Source organism: Patagioenas fasciata, chromosome 1, assembly GCF_037038585.1.
Source record: "Patagioenas fasciata isolate bPatFas1 chromosome 1, bPatFas1.hap1, whole genome shotgun sequence".
Lineage (NCBI taxonomy): Eukaryota > Metazoa > Chordata > Aves > Columbiformes > Columbidae > Patagioenas > Patagioenas fasciata.
The window spans coordinates 163,867,800-163,884,241 of record NC_092520.1 but is presented as its reverse complement, the minus strand read 5'-3'; the positions used below and the strand labels follow the sequence as shown (position 1 = coordinate 163,884,241).

Sequence of the window (16,442 nt, the reverse complement as noted above, 5' to 3'; positions counted from 1 at the left end):
ACTTCAAACTTGCAGCATCACTGTAGCTCTTAGATCTGAACAGCAGTGCAACAAGTAGAAAGGACAGTGATAATCTGAAAACGGGCTTCCTGAGCACATAGCTCAAACTACCCTATCCTCCCTAAGGAGCCTTAATGTATCCAACCAAGCACTTATGTTATTTTTTTCTTCCTCACCACGAGTTTGATCCTGGAACAAATGATCCAACCTACTACAAAACTCTGCATCTTCCCACCCTGTGACCCACAGTTATCCTACATAACTTCCACCTATAAACTTCACTTTATTACCAAAAAACAGAAGGAATTCCACTACTTCAAGCACTCATCTCTCGTAGAGACATTTTGAACAGGCAGCCTCTCTGAAAATACATCCTCACTGCACCACCAGCTTACTGTCCAGACAGACTACTAAACATTTGTTGGATGTGGACAGTCCAGTCAACAGTCAGAACACCAATACACACTGTCAGGCTATTTTCAATTGGGAGAGGAACTTGGGAAAGAATTCAAAAGGCTTTTTTCCCCCACCAGGAGGTTCATCAACTTTGGTCACACGCCTGATTTGCACTTATACTGTTCTATAAGGGAACATGCAAAACACAGAAAGCCTATTTCAAAATGACACCAGATATAACAGCACTGAGCAGAATGAGATCACAGTGAGAAGCAGTGACTTAGGGCTATGAGCCAAATGTCATCACCCACACCTCACTGTGGTTTGGTCGGCCTCTTGCCAAAGTCTCTCTTAGATCCTACAAGATCTATGACACAAAATACACCAGCCCATGTCTTTCCCACTTTCAGCAAATTTCTTTGTAAATACCTTTGTTACCAGGTGTCCAGTAGTTACTAGGCAAACCAAGTTACATTTATTCCACTGAATGGACCAGACAGCTTCAACAGACATGATAATAATCCCAAATCATGTCTTTCGCTTATATTCCCTTTTGATTTAGGACAAGAGCAAACTATAGAGAATTCAAAAGCAGTATTCAGATAGAACTCAGCTACCAGTTATTCCAGTTGGTTTGGTGATGCTGCTGTAAGAGGAAATGTGTAGGAAAGGATGTGTATGTCATGCAGCAAAACTTTCCCATTCTACACAAATCTGCTATATCCTAAAACATTTAATACACATAGAGAATGCAGATACACAAACAGGAGACTTAATGCCAACATCAAGCTTGAAAAGCAAAACAAAGGCTACTTTTCAAGTGCTTTTCAGAGGAAATTTCTACAGAGAGAATCCACTAAAGACAATTTCCATTAAAACATTATATTATTTCATTAAAATACACACATGTATGTAAATTGATTTTATATATACATGTTTTGCCTATATTATGTATATATTATATGTATATATGGCACATGACACATTGTATATATAAAATCATATTTTTTGTATATAACATGCTGTATCTATAAAGTGTATATATATATATATGTATAAAATAAATAGAATTAGATAAGGAGCTGCACCCTTTTAGAGCCTCCTCATTTCTTGAAACACTGAAGCTACTTGTTCGAGCTCTAGCATACTGTATGGTAACTTTCAAGTTCTTTTTTGGACTTGGTAAATCAACAGAAAACTGCTGAGGAGTAAATGTTTTCTATATTTTCCTTAAAAGGCAGAGTGCAGCACAGGTTCATAATTTTTTGTAGCTGTACGACTCCTCCTTCAACAGTGGAATAAAACCCTCACAAACTGAATTCCTATATTATGAACCTCATTTCAGACTTTAAACCCTATGTTTACATTACTCCAGACACTACGCGCATATCTGAAGCAGAGCGTGTTCCATCCAACATAATGCACCTTGCACACTGAAATACATTAAGGGAGAACACGAGTCTGACTCCAACATTCCTTTGCACTCAGCATTAAGTGCAACTGCTGCATGTAACTGTATATATACTACATATATAACTGCTGCATATAACTGGAAGAAAAAAGCCAGCTGAACAGAGGATGACATGAGGGCAAACCATCAGCTGACGGCTGTGAGAGCAGAGAACCTTGAACAGGTCAGGCTGCAAACACTCATGGTGGCAACGACCCCCAGTTAGGCACTGAGTAAACCCAAAGGGGCTGATGTAGAACTTAGTATTCGCAACCCCAGCTGGGGGTAAGCGACCTCACCAACGGGGAAGTCAAAACAGACTGGATTCCAGACAGAAAACTCATGTGGGGCCACCAGCATTCCCACTACAGCCTACAACATGGCAGGTGACACAGCTCTTCTCAGAGCTCCTCCCTGTTAAATTTCATTTGGTTTTATGCTCAATTATGTGCAACAGTCGCCAAGGTACATATCTTCATTTCCACTGGAACAGTACTTTTGTTAATCGTAGCAACTGTCAAGTGACCTGACTAATACTTTGCTTTACCTTTTAAGTATGAAATAAGAACTGCTAGGGAAACAAAACAAAATAAATAAACAAACAAAATCCAATAAAGTTCAAAATTTAACCAACCAGGAAAAACAATTACTAACTGTAGAAGAAAAAGAACTAGATTAATATCAAACCTCTCAGACACAGTATAATTGGGCACAGGTAGCGAAGCTTATAAATCAATACTGAGCACAGCAAAAAGAATTAACCAGCAAGGCAAACCATTTCTACCTCTCTAGTATCTAATCGGTGTGCAATATTTACTGGCCTTTTTCAGCACAAGGCTGTTCTCAAACATACCTGTTCAAGAAGTTCCTTATATGTTATTTTCTCTTTGGTATTTGTTACAGGACTGTCATAAATAATAGCAATTTGGTCTCCTCGTCCATTCTCAACATGACGATCTACAGCATTGTAACAGACATTCAGCTCTCCACCTACAAACCTAAAAAAGAAGTTAGAATTCTATAACAGTCAGCCTTCCAACATAAGATGACTATTTTTTTGCATTTTATATTTTTTTTAAGGAATGAGAGCATTCTATTAAAATATAGCTCATAAAACATTATACTCAGTTCAGGAAGTCATTTTGTATTCTATAACTTCACTATCTACTCAAAAAGCTAAATAAGCCTATTAGTCAAAAATGTGAAAGTACCTTAATTGACTTAACTAACAGTCTGCTAAACTTGATCTTGATTTAACTTACTTTTCATCAATCATTCTGACTTTCATAGCCAAGGTTTCACAGAAAAAGCACACATTCACATAAAATGACCTGACATTATGTAAATATGTTATGACACTACTTTGTATTGGCATGCATACATTATCTTTTTCAAGAAGAATGGGTTCATGACTCAAAATATTCTTATCCATCTCTTGGCAGTGGCAGTTAAGCATACAAGTATCTGAATCTAAATGAAACTGACCCCAAGGTATAAAATCTTATATATTTGTCTGACATTCATAATGCATTTGACATCATTGTGTTTTACACAAATGACTCAAAATCCCCTGTAAAGCAGTGTGAGTCATTGCCTCTTCAACAGCCAGACATTTACAGAAAATTCTCATCTTCTAATTAACACTTCACAAACTTAGGTGTCATTTTTATTGTCATTTTAAACACACACACAAAAAAGGAAAATCTAAGTGCAGCATAATCCTCAAATGAGAAAATACAGAAGGTATCAGACACAAAGACGACTCTACTAACTGAAAGATGACACAGAATCTAAAAATTTAAGTTCACTCTAAATAATGTTCTTTGTGTTTGTTCTCCTACCTGCATATATGTCTCTACAGCCAGAAGAAGAGCAACACACAGTAAAAACAAACTTGAGAGTTTCCAAAAAGTTCTATGGAGACACTCACTGTGATAATGTATTATAATGTAATTAGAAATAAAAACAGATGGCCTAAAGTAACCCAGTGCTAGTTAAAAAAGTATTTCCTTCACCTTTTCTGTCTAATAAAGGACTGCTCTAAATTAGGACTTTATATATATTATCCATATATCCATATGCATAGATATCACAGGATAAGTCCATAGGTCTTTATTGTCAAAGAATGGCAATTATTAAACCAAAACCAGCTAGGATGTTTAGAATGCAGCAATTTTTTATCGTGACACCTTTACAACACCATTAATAGGAGTAAGTGGGGACCAGGAAAGCAAGAAAAACATTCTGTACTACAAACCCCTTCCCATAAAAGAACTGTACAAACAACAAAGGACTAGGACTTGTTTCTTGTAATATAGAGAAACTCTGTATTATTGCCATGAAAGTTGTGTAGGATTCAGGTCACCCATTGATTTTTATTCCAAATCACTCTAGGATGATATGAACAAGGGACCAGGGGAGCACCGTGCCTGAGCTGCTGTGCACAATCACTCAAGAACAGCCAAAACACAAGCAAGTACTGGAGTTTGAATTCTTCTAAGGATACACAGCAACATCACCACTGCCACACAAAGTTTTAACAAGCGCTTGCAAAGTATGCCAAAAAGATGTGACTGCAGACGAAACAAAACAAAACAAAATAAAACGAAAAAAACCACAAGACTATCTGAACAGTGAGATGAGAGCTTTGCTACCCTGTTCAAAAGGAGGAATGCTCTTACAGGATCAGAAAGGCAGAGAGGCACCCACCATGACCACAACTACAAGACTTTCACTTTTCTACCATCACCCAAGAACATGCTCAAATTTGCATGTCAATTCCAGCTGACAAACAAAAGCTGCCTGGCTTTGAAAAGCCATCCTATGCTGCTACAAACTTCTGTTGATTCAGTGATTCCCAAGGAGAGGAATACTCACGAGGAACTTGGATTTGCTTGAATAAGCTTTAGTTGGAAAGACACAGCAGCGTGAAACCAGGACTCAGTCTTAGAATAAGGACATCAATGAGATGCTCCTATTTAAAACTAAAATTGAGGTCTAAAATTGAAAAGAAAATATTCCAATAGGCTGTAGAAGATCAGAAGTGGATCTGCAGGATGTTTGTAAGAGCTGCCAGTAAATCTTGCCATAATAAGCAGGGCTGCAAAATGCTGATCTGTTGCTAACCAGACAGTTATCTCGATGTGGCTTACCACATGAATTCAAGTCTGAAGAACCTTTTTTTACACTGTGTTCCTAATGCTGAGAAATCAGTAACATTCAACAAATGGAGCAGAGGAAGAGTAAAACAAATCTGAAGAGTAAACAGTAACAACCCTAACACATAAAAGAAACTGGATTTAGTTCACTAGCAGTTTCTTTGGAGAGCTGATCTACAGTGGGGTGAAAAAAATCACAGGGTTTTCCTGTCAAAAATCACAGCAGAGTTTCAAACTGGTTATTATATCAGAACAGCTTACTTCACAGCAAAATTTTAAACTGATACTCTGACAATACCTACTTATCCTTTTGATAAGTCTTTTTCCCTGTACATCCATGAAAGCAGCAGCCTTCAATAATCCACAACACTCATCACTTAGATCTAATAAGGCATCTTTTTAGTGATTTGAGTGTGGTTACCCACACTAGATCCCCTTGAGCCTCTTTAAAGCTGCCTGCAGCAGTCACTCAGGCATTACTGCCACTTAGCATCTCCTGTCCCACTCTGGCCTTGACGTTTCACAGAGTTTCTGTTGTTTCATAAAGAGGTATCTCAAGCACACACACTTACCTCTTTAATCGTGCTTTAAAATGACTACTCTAGTAACCTCTTAGAAAAGAGCAAGAAACCGTTGACCTTCTCTTCATGATTAGGAGCCTAGAGCACCTTTCTTATGAGGAAAAAACAAGCGAGCTGGCTCTGGTCAGCCTGGAGAAGAGAAGGCTGAGAGCGGAGCTCATCAATGTTTATAAATATCTCAAGGGTGAATGGCAAGAGGATTGGACCAGACTCCTTTTACTGGTGCCCAACGACAGGACTGGGGATCATGGGCACAGACTGAAGCACAGGAGGTTCCATCTGAATATGAGGAGAAACTTCTTTACTCTGAGGGTGCCAGAGCCCTGGAACAGGCTGCCCAGGGAGGTTGTGGAGTCTCCTTCTCTGGAGACATTCAAAGACTGCCTGGACACATTCGGGTGCAATCTGCTCTGGTGAACCTGCTTTAGCAGGTGGGTTGGACTAGATCATCTCCAGAGGTCCCTTCTGGAGGTCCCAACCATTCTGTGAGTCATGTTTACTTTTGGCAAGTAAGTTAGTTGGGTTTCCCACAGCGGAACTCCTGATACATACAGCTTGGCATCTGTCATCTATGACCTGCAATTTTTTTTACTGTTCTCAGTATTTTTTGGATGCAACAACAGTCTATTTGCTAGGAACGGAATAAGTAAAGTAGTGAAGAAGGCAACATATCATTATGCCTTAATTCACTCCACTGAAATATTCAAAAGTTAAGTTTTTAATTCTACCACTATCTGCTGTCTTAAGAATCAAAGTAGCTCTTTTAAGAGACAATTTTTAGTCTTCATTCAACAGCCCAAAACCAAAGATTTTTAAGAATAAAAAAAGCTCTGAATAAAGCTGGCATATATGCAAAAGAAAAAAACTACAATAAAATTATTTTGCGCCATAACTGCAAAAAAAGCATATTGTTAAAATCCTTTTAGGCCATGCCAGGTACATATACTTCTGCAGGACAAGTTCCCAGGAATCAACTGGATTTTTGTTTGTTTGTTTGGTTTTTGTTTAGTTTGTCTAGATGACGAACAGAAATTGAGTAAATTGTTAGACGAAACCACTACAATATTAGATATTTTAAGATAATATTATGTTAATAGATCCAGCCACATTTTTTAAAAGTGAGCAACATTTGAAAAGCAATCGGTGCAACATTCCTGAACTTCAAAGATGATTTCATATTGCACTTATGTCTTAGAATCAGAGAAAAACGTAACTTGCAAAATTGCCCTTTGCCTGTATGCAGTAGGAAAAACTCTTTCTACATTCCAAAAGAAATCATTGCTTAACCTTTCTAACCGGGATTCCACAACATCCCAAAATCTCTTGAAGAGTGTCACTACCATTAGCGTGAGTTTTTCTTTCTAATGTCTAAAGTCTACATCTCCTGTGCTGCAATTTAAGACCTCTAGTTTTGAACTCTTTGAAGCCAGCTCCAAGAACAGCTTTTCCTTCAACTTTGTAGCCAAATTCTCTGTAGCCAAATTTTACGTGTTAGTTCTCCTTTTTGGTTTCTACACCAAACAATTCCAATTTCTTCCTCCTTTTCTTGAACAATCAATCTTTATTTCTCTTCTCATTATTTTTGATGTGGGCAAAACAAGATGATGTTTGTGCCGTACCAACCAGTGATGCAGGCTAGAACAGCCAACAGTACCTGGAATTACTGCTTCAACAAAAAAGGCAGGGGACAGTGACACTGATCACATACCTTTTGGAAATCACTTTGCATGCCACTGACATAGCACTAGGATTTCCAATGGAAGAGACTATAGAAAATGCACTAGGGAATGCTGCAGATTTCTTTTATGCTCTCACAGTATTTAGAGAGGCCGAACTGGCATTTGCCTTACAGCTGTATTTTAAATATGCTAACCGGCTCCTTCAACTACTTCAACTGAAGTAAACGAGACTGGAAAATATATGAAAAGTATCTGTTTCCGTAAGTCGCAGGTGTGGCAACCAAAACCAAAGATACTGAAAACAAATGGATATTTATTAATTGACCTAATAATACATCTCCAAAACAGTAGATAAATTCTCACTCAAGAAGAACATACACAAACGGCTATCATGGTTTTGATTGCTAGCTGGGGTTAAACCACAACAACATCTTAATAATGCTTTTAAGGTCTCCATAAACTGCTTCATATGTAAACCTCAGAACCAGAATTACACCTTTACCCTGTTAGACCAGTGACCTATGTTTTCTTGGAAACCTGGACCCTTCCTCAGTTCTGACCTCTGTTTCCTCTTCAGCATGTTCTCTGAAAGAGCCTCCTGTGTCATCTTTGTCTCTTATATTCAGTCTTTTTCTCAAAGAACTTATCTAGCTGTTGGCCTGCCAAGCACATGGAATGCTGGTAACCATGTGGGACTTCAAAGGCATTAGACTACTATACTAGTATCACATGCAGCCTGTTATCATTTAACAAGAACTTAAATTAAAAAAAAAAGAAAGAAAATTGCATGTTGCACATTAAGACATTAAAGGGGATTACACAAGTTGAATTGCTTAATGTTTTATTACCCACAAGTGAGCAAAAGATATCTGTCATCCAAACAATTATTAGGGCTTGATGTTGAGTCTTCAGAGACTTGTATCTTTGTATAATCCCACAGGACCACAGATTGATTGAAGTTGGAAGAGACCTCTGGAGGACACCTGACCCAATCCCCCTGCTCAAGCAGGGCCACCGGAGCCACGGACAGGACCATGTCCAGATGACTTCTGAATATCTCCAAGGATGGAGACTCCACAACACACTCTGTGCCAGCACCCAGTCACCCTCACAGTAAAAAAGTGTTTCCTCATATTCAGATGGAACCCCCTGCGCTTCAGTTTGTGCCCACTGCCTTTGGTCCTGCCACTGGGCACCACTGAAAAGATCCTGGCTCCTCTTTCTGGACACCCTCCCTTCAGGTATTTAAATACAACAGTGAAGAAATTCCAGTTTATGGAACTCTGCATCCACAGAGGGTGAAAGATGCAAGTGAGGTATGAGGCCAGAAAAGAACCCTGGAAGAGAAGTCTTGACTTCAGCCCATGAAACTTTATCCAGTTATCCCCGCCATAAGACTAACAAACTTCCATCTGAGAAGTCACAATGCTTCACAAAGACCTAGCCCTGTTACAGTCAGCAAGCAAGCTTATCGCGCCCAGCAAATCAAACCACATTTGTCTGACAGAATCCAATAGCAAAAGCATGCTCACTAGTGTGTATTGTATTCTCATTCTTTAGTTCTTAAAAGGTAACCACTGTATTGGCTTCTTCATTAATATATTCAGGAATGCCAGAGCCAGTGAGATTTACAGGTCTTTAATTATGCAGGCAATCCTAATTGCCCTTCTGAGTAGAGCCATGACCGAGAAATTAAGGTCAGTGGACCACAGGTCTTCTTATCCATCCACTTTAGGACTTCTGACTATTATAGAGCCCTGCTGACTTAAAGAGCTTTATCGTGGCTGGGTGCTGTTTAACATTCAGCTTAAGACATGCAAACAATTTTCATTCCTAGAGGTGCCAAATCATCATATCAGACACCAATAAGAAAGCAAGCTCCAGGCTACTGGTTCTGTATATCCTCAGTCAGGCAGATTTCACAGTGATTATTTTTTAAATTATATTTTGAAAATTATTAGTATTTTTAAATTAAAATCAAAACAGAAAAATATAAAAATGACAAAGAACATCAATGTACCAAAGACAACCCTCATCCTATGTTGCCTTTTTTATCCTATATCTGCTTCTCCTTAAGAAAAGATCAAAAAGCATGACGTAAACTTGCCAAGAAAGAGAGGATGGTGGTCAACTCAAAATTTGAACAATAAGTCCCCTTTGAGAAAGTACTGAAAATCCTATCCTGTAGTTTATAATAAGGATATTGTGATATTCTTAGGTCAGTTTGCCATTCACTGTGTGGATACTTGTATTACAATGCCAGTGCTTTTGCCAAACATTACCTTAACCACATCCTCTAAATTATGATGTATTTCAAATGTATTAGTTTCAAAGATTAACCAAGTCTGAAAGTTTCTATGTTTCACTCACATGGCTCCCCTGGCACTCAGTGCCCAGTGTCCCACGCTCAGAGCAGCTGTTCCCAAGGCGGGCCCAGAAAGGGCTGGATGGGGAGCACCCAGCACACCCACTCGCGTCACCCAGACACGCACGGACATCCCACCCACACTCGTGTCTGTCACACCTCCCACAGCGCTCGCTAACTCCCCTCTCGCCCCCACACACTCATCCACGCTGCATTTAATCATTAAGGTTAACGAAGTGTAATCATTAAACTCCTCTATACACTGCAGCCACCTCCTTCAGCATTGCCGGCGTGCTGAACCCCCAAAAGCCGTGCTGGGGTGCTTCTGTGTTAACCGCCCGGCCCCCACACCCAGCAGACCCCCAGCCCCTCGGCGGGCAGCTCTCCCCGCTACAGCTAAGCTGCGCCCTCCGGTGTCCGGCAGTACCCGCCCGGTCCCGGTCCTGGTGCCGGTCCCGGTGCCGGTCCCGGTCCCGGTCCCGGTCCCGGCCGCTCCGCCGCAGCGGGGGCATACAGACTCACCAGGAGGCGCTGCCGGGGCGACCCGTGTCCAGGACCCTGGCCCAGGGCTTGTACCACTGGATCTGCTCGGCGACTGCTCCCCAGAGTTTCTCGGGCTCCGCCACAGAGCACCTGAAAACTTGGTCGTACTCGCCCAGCGCTCGGGAGGAGGCGAAACGGCCGCCGGCCGGCAGGCTGGAGGGGGCGGCGGCCCAGCCGGGGAGCGCGTTCCCCACGCGGGGCCGCCCCCAGGCACCGCCGCCCCGGGCCGCCGCCGCCCCGGAGAGTTTTGGCAGCGCCGCCAGCCTGCCCAGGAAACCCATCTTCCACGGGCTCCGGTGAGGCTCCAGAAAGCCCTCGGACGGCACAAGACGGAGCAGCGGCACAAGCGACCTGGTGCCAGCGGGACGGGCCGAATCGCACGGCCCCCGCCCCGCGCTCCGGCGCTGCCCCGGACGTCGACTCCCCCTCGGCCTGGAGCCAGAGGGTGCGGAAGCGGCTCGGGGCAGCGCGGCGAGCGCCGCCTCGGCCCGGGGGGACCGCGCTGAGCGAGGGGGAAGAGAGACCGAACACTTGAGGTGGCTTTTGACTTAATGATTCGGATGACATGTAGTCATAATACTCAAGTGTTTCTTTTGAAAGACATTCTTTTTTTGAGGAAACTTTCTGTGATGAGGCATAATGTTCGTCCCAGGAAAAACAAACAAACAAACCCACAAAACAAAACAAATTTCATTCTGTTTTCCAGAAGACCTCCATCATCTGTAGTGGATCTTTTGTTTTGCACATCTTGATACATATTTAGAAACCCTTACTGAGTTTCGGTGATGATATTTCAAGAGTACTGTAATGCACAAGTCAGCTAAGACACACACCCTCTTCTAAGACAGTATTTTGTCCATTTTGAAATTATTTTAGTGCTATAATAGGTTTATCCATTACAAGTTCCTCAGGAAATTTCTTCTGCAGTCACGTTATAAAAAACGTCATATGGCTAAGGAGAACTCTATAGTATGTTTCATATTCATGGTAAACTTCGACATCTGTTACCTGACTGCTGTTGAAATAGTGCAATAGGAACATAACAATATATCACATTACAGGTAAAGGAATAAGGGGATGAGAAGAACTAGTCTGTTGATCCAGTACAGTAGGTTTATAGACAAAATAAATTTCTTATCTTGGCTCGGGAAAAAAAAAAAAAAGGGTGGAGGATTTGTCCTATAGAGTTCAAGTTCATCAGAACTTCTAGGTCACATTCAAAGTCACTAGTAGTCTTTCAGCATAAGGACCGGATGCTGCTTTTGTTTCTGAGGCACATATAATTAGCTCACAGAGAGTTTCCAATGGTTTGCAAAGGCTATTAGCGTTGTCCAGTGCTATATGAACTACCTGTCCTACACTGCACTGCAGTTCACTTCTTTCTTCCCCATCAATGCCACAATAACATACAGCCCTGAGTAGCATAATGAGACTTCCAAAATGCTCAAGTTAAGGATCAGAGACTTATTTCTAAAAAGTAGTTAATACCCCCAAAACCTAAACAACCTGATCATGTGGACATTTTATGAAAACTTGCCTGCTGCAAGGTAAAGGTTATAGCATGCCAACAAAGCAAGAAAATAAAAAAATACATATTCTCAAATATAATAGCTTTATTATTACATTTGAGATTTTCAACACTATGACAGGACAATTGCTGTCAATAGAGTCCACTACCAAAATTTTAAAAATAAATGAACTAAAAAGAGAAGCTTGCAGGGACTGTCAACATTGTGACACCATGACAGCCCTGAAGTCAGATGCCATTGTTGGATGCCTGGTAGCATTGCCGTGCATTGTACAAATGTGCCTGAAGAACACAACTTCCCAGTTAGGTCACACATAGCTGATCTTAGCATTTTAAAAATATTCCCAGAATTGTATCTTTTATTTCCTACCTTTATGATGGCTGGGCTAATTTTGACTTAAAAGAACAATTCTGACTGTAAATTGTCATGGAAATGTGATTAATTTGTTTTGGTGCCTGCTCAGAAATCGACATGCGCAGCCTCAGACTTGCAGGCATTCACAAGCCCACTGTGGCTGAATCCAGTGCAATGACCTGAGGTGTGCAACTGGCAGACGTAATGAGAGGTATGAGTTGCCTCAGCCCAATTTGTGAACCCAAATCAAATTGTTAGAGGTACATTATGTCCACTCCCGAGGGGCAACTCTTCATATTAAGTGCCTTACAAGCTGCGTTCTTCAGATCACCAACACCTTCATGCCCATCAGGTTAGGAAGGGACCTCTAGCAATTGGATGCAGCCAGCCTCTGGGTGGTTATAGCAATCAGCTTCTGAGCTGGAACAACATCTGTCTTTTCCCTGCTGGGGAGAAAACTGTCAAGGCCAGGCTAGCCAAAATCTTTAGGTATGTGTGTTCTCTAACATGTTAGTTCTAGGCACTAACACTGAAAGAAGTATCCTGAAATTTGAACACCGGATGGGTTGTGTCTGGTGATGCTTAATATTTCTCGTGGTGTTGAAGAGGACTGCTAACGATTTTTCCAGTGTGTGTTTAATGTGAAGGTATAAGCATTTGGCAAAGGAATCTGCATTGCAACAGTACACGCTCTGGTATTCATTTTGAATATACATCCTACTAGAAATGATACACCAGGGGTCTAGAGGATACAAATGAATTTAATCGGAACATAAAGTGCATTAAATTCCTGTTTTAGCTAACATCCTAATATCTGTTCCTGAAGGAATGTTGCTAATGCGTATCTGTGGAATGTACTTCATTAATTAAACTACTCACAGCCCATACTGATAGCTAAAAGGGTAAAGAAGGGATTGCTAGTTCTCCCAGTTGGAAGCTAGTAATTTAAGGTTCACTTACAAATGCTATCATAGCAGATTTCTGAACTGATGAATTTTCCCTCTAAGGACTTATTTCTTTTTGCCAAACTTGATACTCCTGAAATTTGCACTCCACAAAGGATTTTAAAGTAATGTCAAGTGATGTTTGTAGCAATTACCTTTGTAGCTGTAGACTTCATTGAAAAACATACGTATGTTTGTAGGCATAGATCTCACAAAGAAAAAACTATGAAACATGGTCTGGGTGCTTCTTCAATTGCAAAATAATTTATCTGAAGCCTTTCTTTTGTTTAAAAAAACTTTTTTTCTGCAACTGTATCCTTTAGTGTAAGGCATGCATGTTTAAAGATGTATGTATGTTGAAAAAAGATTAGCAGAAAAGTATTAGAAATATGGTCTCCTGTATATGAAGTGTTCTGACTATTCTAGTGCCCAAGACTTCCAAACCTTGGTAATTCAAATTTCAGTCCTTTCATAAGCACAAAGTAAAACTGTAGTTAAACAGTTAGTTAAATCACTTTTTGATGGTCCTAGGAACTGCCAGTCTTGTATGAGAAAGTTTCACTGTCCTGTATACCACCGATGACTGAAAAATAGAGGCATTCACAGTTTTCCACAATATAGAATCATAGAACAGTTTGGGTTGGAAGGGACCTTCAAACGTCATCTAGTCCAACCTCCCTGCAGTGAGCAGGGACATCTTCGACTAGATAGATGCATATATGCAGTAGTCTGCAGAGTTAAGTTCAAATCAAAATAAAATTTGTCATTTTCCTGAAAGGTGATGGAAGTAGTAGTGGCAACTGGCACCTTCTAAGGCATGTAAGTAAATATAATTATTCCTCCAGTTTTCTTTCTAGTCATAGAATAGCGAGCATATCACAGCCGCTTCACTTGCAATCCACTAAAAATCTTGTATAGAATTCAAAATAATTAATTTATTACTTGAAAAAAATACATATTTGGATAGAAATTTTCAAGTGGGTATTTTGACTATTTTTCATGAATATAAAAGATGCCATTGTTTGTTCTGCAATAGTAAGATCTGGTCATAGCAGAAACCAAAGCAAATCAAATTAAAACAGGTAAACCAAAACAAAACAATAAACTCCCACAGAAATACCTATACTCACCACTCTTCTTTGTTTGACTACTGCCTTCCAGCCTAGAGATTCCTTTGTGTCAGAGGTCTTAGGTGGAGTTAGTTTTTGCAGCACTCAAAATCGTGATGCAGTGCTGAAATCAATGTGTCCATGGTGGATCACCTGTCTGCCTGCTGCAGTTCTGGGAATTCATGAACTCCTGTTTATTTCTGTCTTTTGGAAATGAGTGTGTGTACTGTGCTGAGAGACGAATGACGAGAACTTATAAAAATGCTAAAATATCTGTCTCTGCAGGCAGAAGCCACTTTTTACAGACTTCTGGAAAGTGCTGAAATGAAACTCTGTGACTCAATGCAGGTGAGAATGTGTTAAGAGATCCCCTGGGATGAAAATACAATTTTAGTATCAATTATTACTGAAGTTATCATTTGATTCCTCCCTGAGGAGGTTGTACAGTTCAGGACAACCTGCATTTCATCCATATTTTTCCAGATCTAAGTTCTCTTTCAGGAAGTTTCTCAGGCATACACCTAGCTTTATTCACTTAAGTAGTCTTACTCACATGAGACCCTGCTAAATCTGAGTCAAATGTTCAGGCAGCTTTGATAAAACTCTGCTGGGCAATGAACTTTTATACTTCTCAATTCTAAGACTTTGAAAAAGTGAGAAACAAAACCAGACAGATAATGAGGATTTCTTATTTTTTAAAGAAACACTTTAAAAAACCCCTATGCCACGTAACAGATGATGCACATGAAAGCAAAACAGTTTCATGCAAAAGCAAAATTTATATATTCTTCAGTACTTAGGTGCATTTGAGGAAAAGAGTCCGTGGTAAAATTCCATGGAGGACAAGTAGAATTTTAGTTTCTGCTTTGCATTTCAGTTATGGATTTAACTAACACATTTGATGATGTAATTTTATAAACCTTGTCATTGAGCTTTGATTTTTTATGTAATCCATGTCCCTGAGCTGCCCAGCTCCCTGAAACTGCAGATTATCAATTATTTGTCTCTAGAAGTAAAATCTGCTTGTCTATCCAAAGCTATCCCTGTTTCTTTGATATACCACTACCACCATTTTCCAAATCATTGCATCAAAACCATCACAGGCACAAGCAGTGTTATTACAAAACGTTCAACTTTCAACATATATTCTTTGAAGGGAACAAAAGGACTTCAGATACTGGCATTCTTATTGATATTCCTTTTGAACTTGATTGCAAAAATAACCACATATTTCACAACTGTTTTTTTACCCAGAAAGTTGTGTTTTTCACAGAACTATGAAAGAGTCCGTTAACCCTACGTGTTAATGTCACTGTTGGCATAAAAATAAAGTAATTTTAATATTACCTGTTGTATCATTATTTCTTATCAGCACACTTACTACACTTTCTCAAGTTGAGAATACAGTCCAAGAAGTATGAAGAAGTTACCCGCTACTGGAGGAACTCTGTGCTTAAAAGTTGCAATGACTCTAAGTCCTTTTTTCAATCTTGGTTGTGTAAGATCAAACTGGAAAACTGATTTTTTCCAGTATACCCAGACTTGCTTTGGTCTAATGTACAGAGATTGTGTCTCCTGTCTTGCAGGGCTTTGGGAGGGTGGGTGCGATATGGTTTGTATGTGGCTAAAGATATAAAGAAAAAGACATATGCTTGAAACTTTCAAAACAATACCTAAAATCTAGTACTGAGTTGCTTTTGCGCTCAAAGCATTTAGTGCAAGAGCTTTGGGTGCACAGGACGTGCAAAACTTGCATTATTTGTTGGGTTAAAGAGTGTTAGGGTGCTCCTAGAAGCACAGAGTTAGTTGGCACAGCTTCAGTATTTATCTCGTCACCTGTCACATCCCTCTACAAGAAGCCATCAGTCATATTCCAAGGGCAGCAAACATGCCTAGGAGCCTGGCCCATGGTAAATTATGGCTCAGCATATTTTAACGTATACCAAAGGGTGCCTTTTAGTATCACTGGTGTTTGCTTGGTCTGTTCCATTTCTGGTTATCTCCAAAAGTTTCATTCTTACAATCCCATTCTCAACAGTTGCTGGATTTTGTCCTTGTGACATATTTCGTGATACTTACTTCACTACATAATTATATTCACCGTGTGACAAGAGAAACTAGTGTTCAAAGACTGTGGCAATGTGCTGGTTTAGTTTGTCTGCAGAATTATCTTGCAAGCAAGCCAGAAATTAACACCTAAATTGACTAAGTGCAAAGTCAATAGCATATTCCATTACAACTGCCATTTATTGATGTGTGGTATATTTTTATGAATGCAAGTTCATCCAGAGCCATACAACAAAAAATTCTGTGAATTTCTTGAATGATCCTGGT

The 16,442-nt window shown here is 40.1% G+C and overlaps 1 protein-coding gene across 3 annotated transcripts in view; it reads right to left on the bottom strand.

Moving 5' to 3' along the window:
* The window catches only part of ACSS3 (acyl-CoA synthetase short chain family member 3), an 82,869-nt gene extending 72,272 nt beyond the window's left edge, over positions 1-10,597 (bottom strand). For 2 of the 3 annotated variants that reach the window (XM_065861119.2, XM_065861128.2), the window contains exons 1-2: positions 10,152-10,597; positions 2,700-2,844 (exon numbers count right to left, since the gene is read on the bottom strand). In XM_065861119.2, the coding sequence (XP_065717191.1) occupies positions 2,700-2,844; positions 10,152-10,453 (447 nt within the window). In that variant the 5' untranslated portion in view covers positions 10,454-10,597. The remainder of the gene's footprint in view (positions 1-2,699; positions 2,845-10,151) is intronic. The other variant, XM_065861111.2, reaches the window with a different exon arrangement.
* Positions 10,598-16,442: the final 5,845 nt, after the last annotated feature.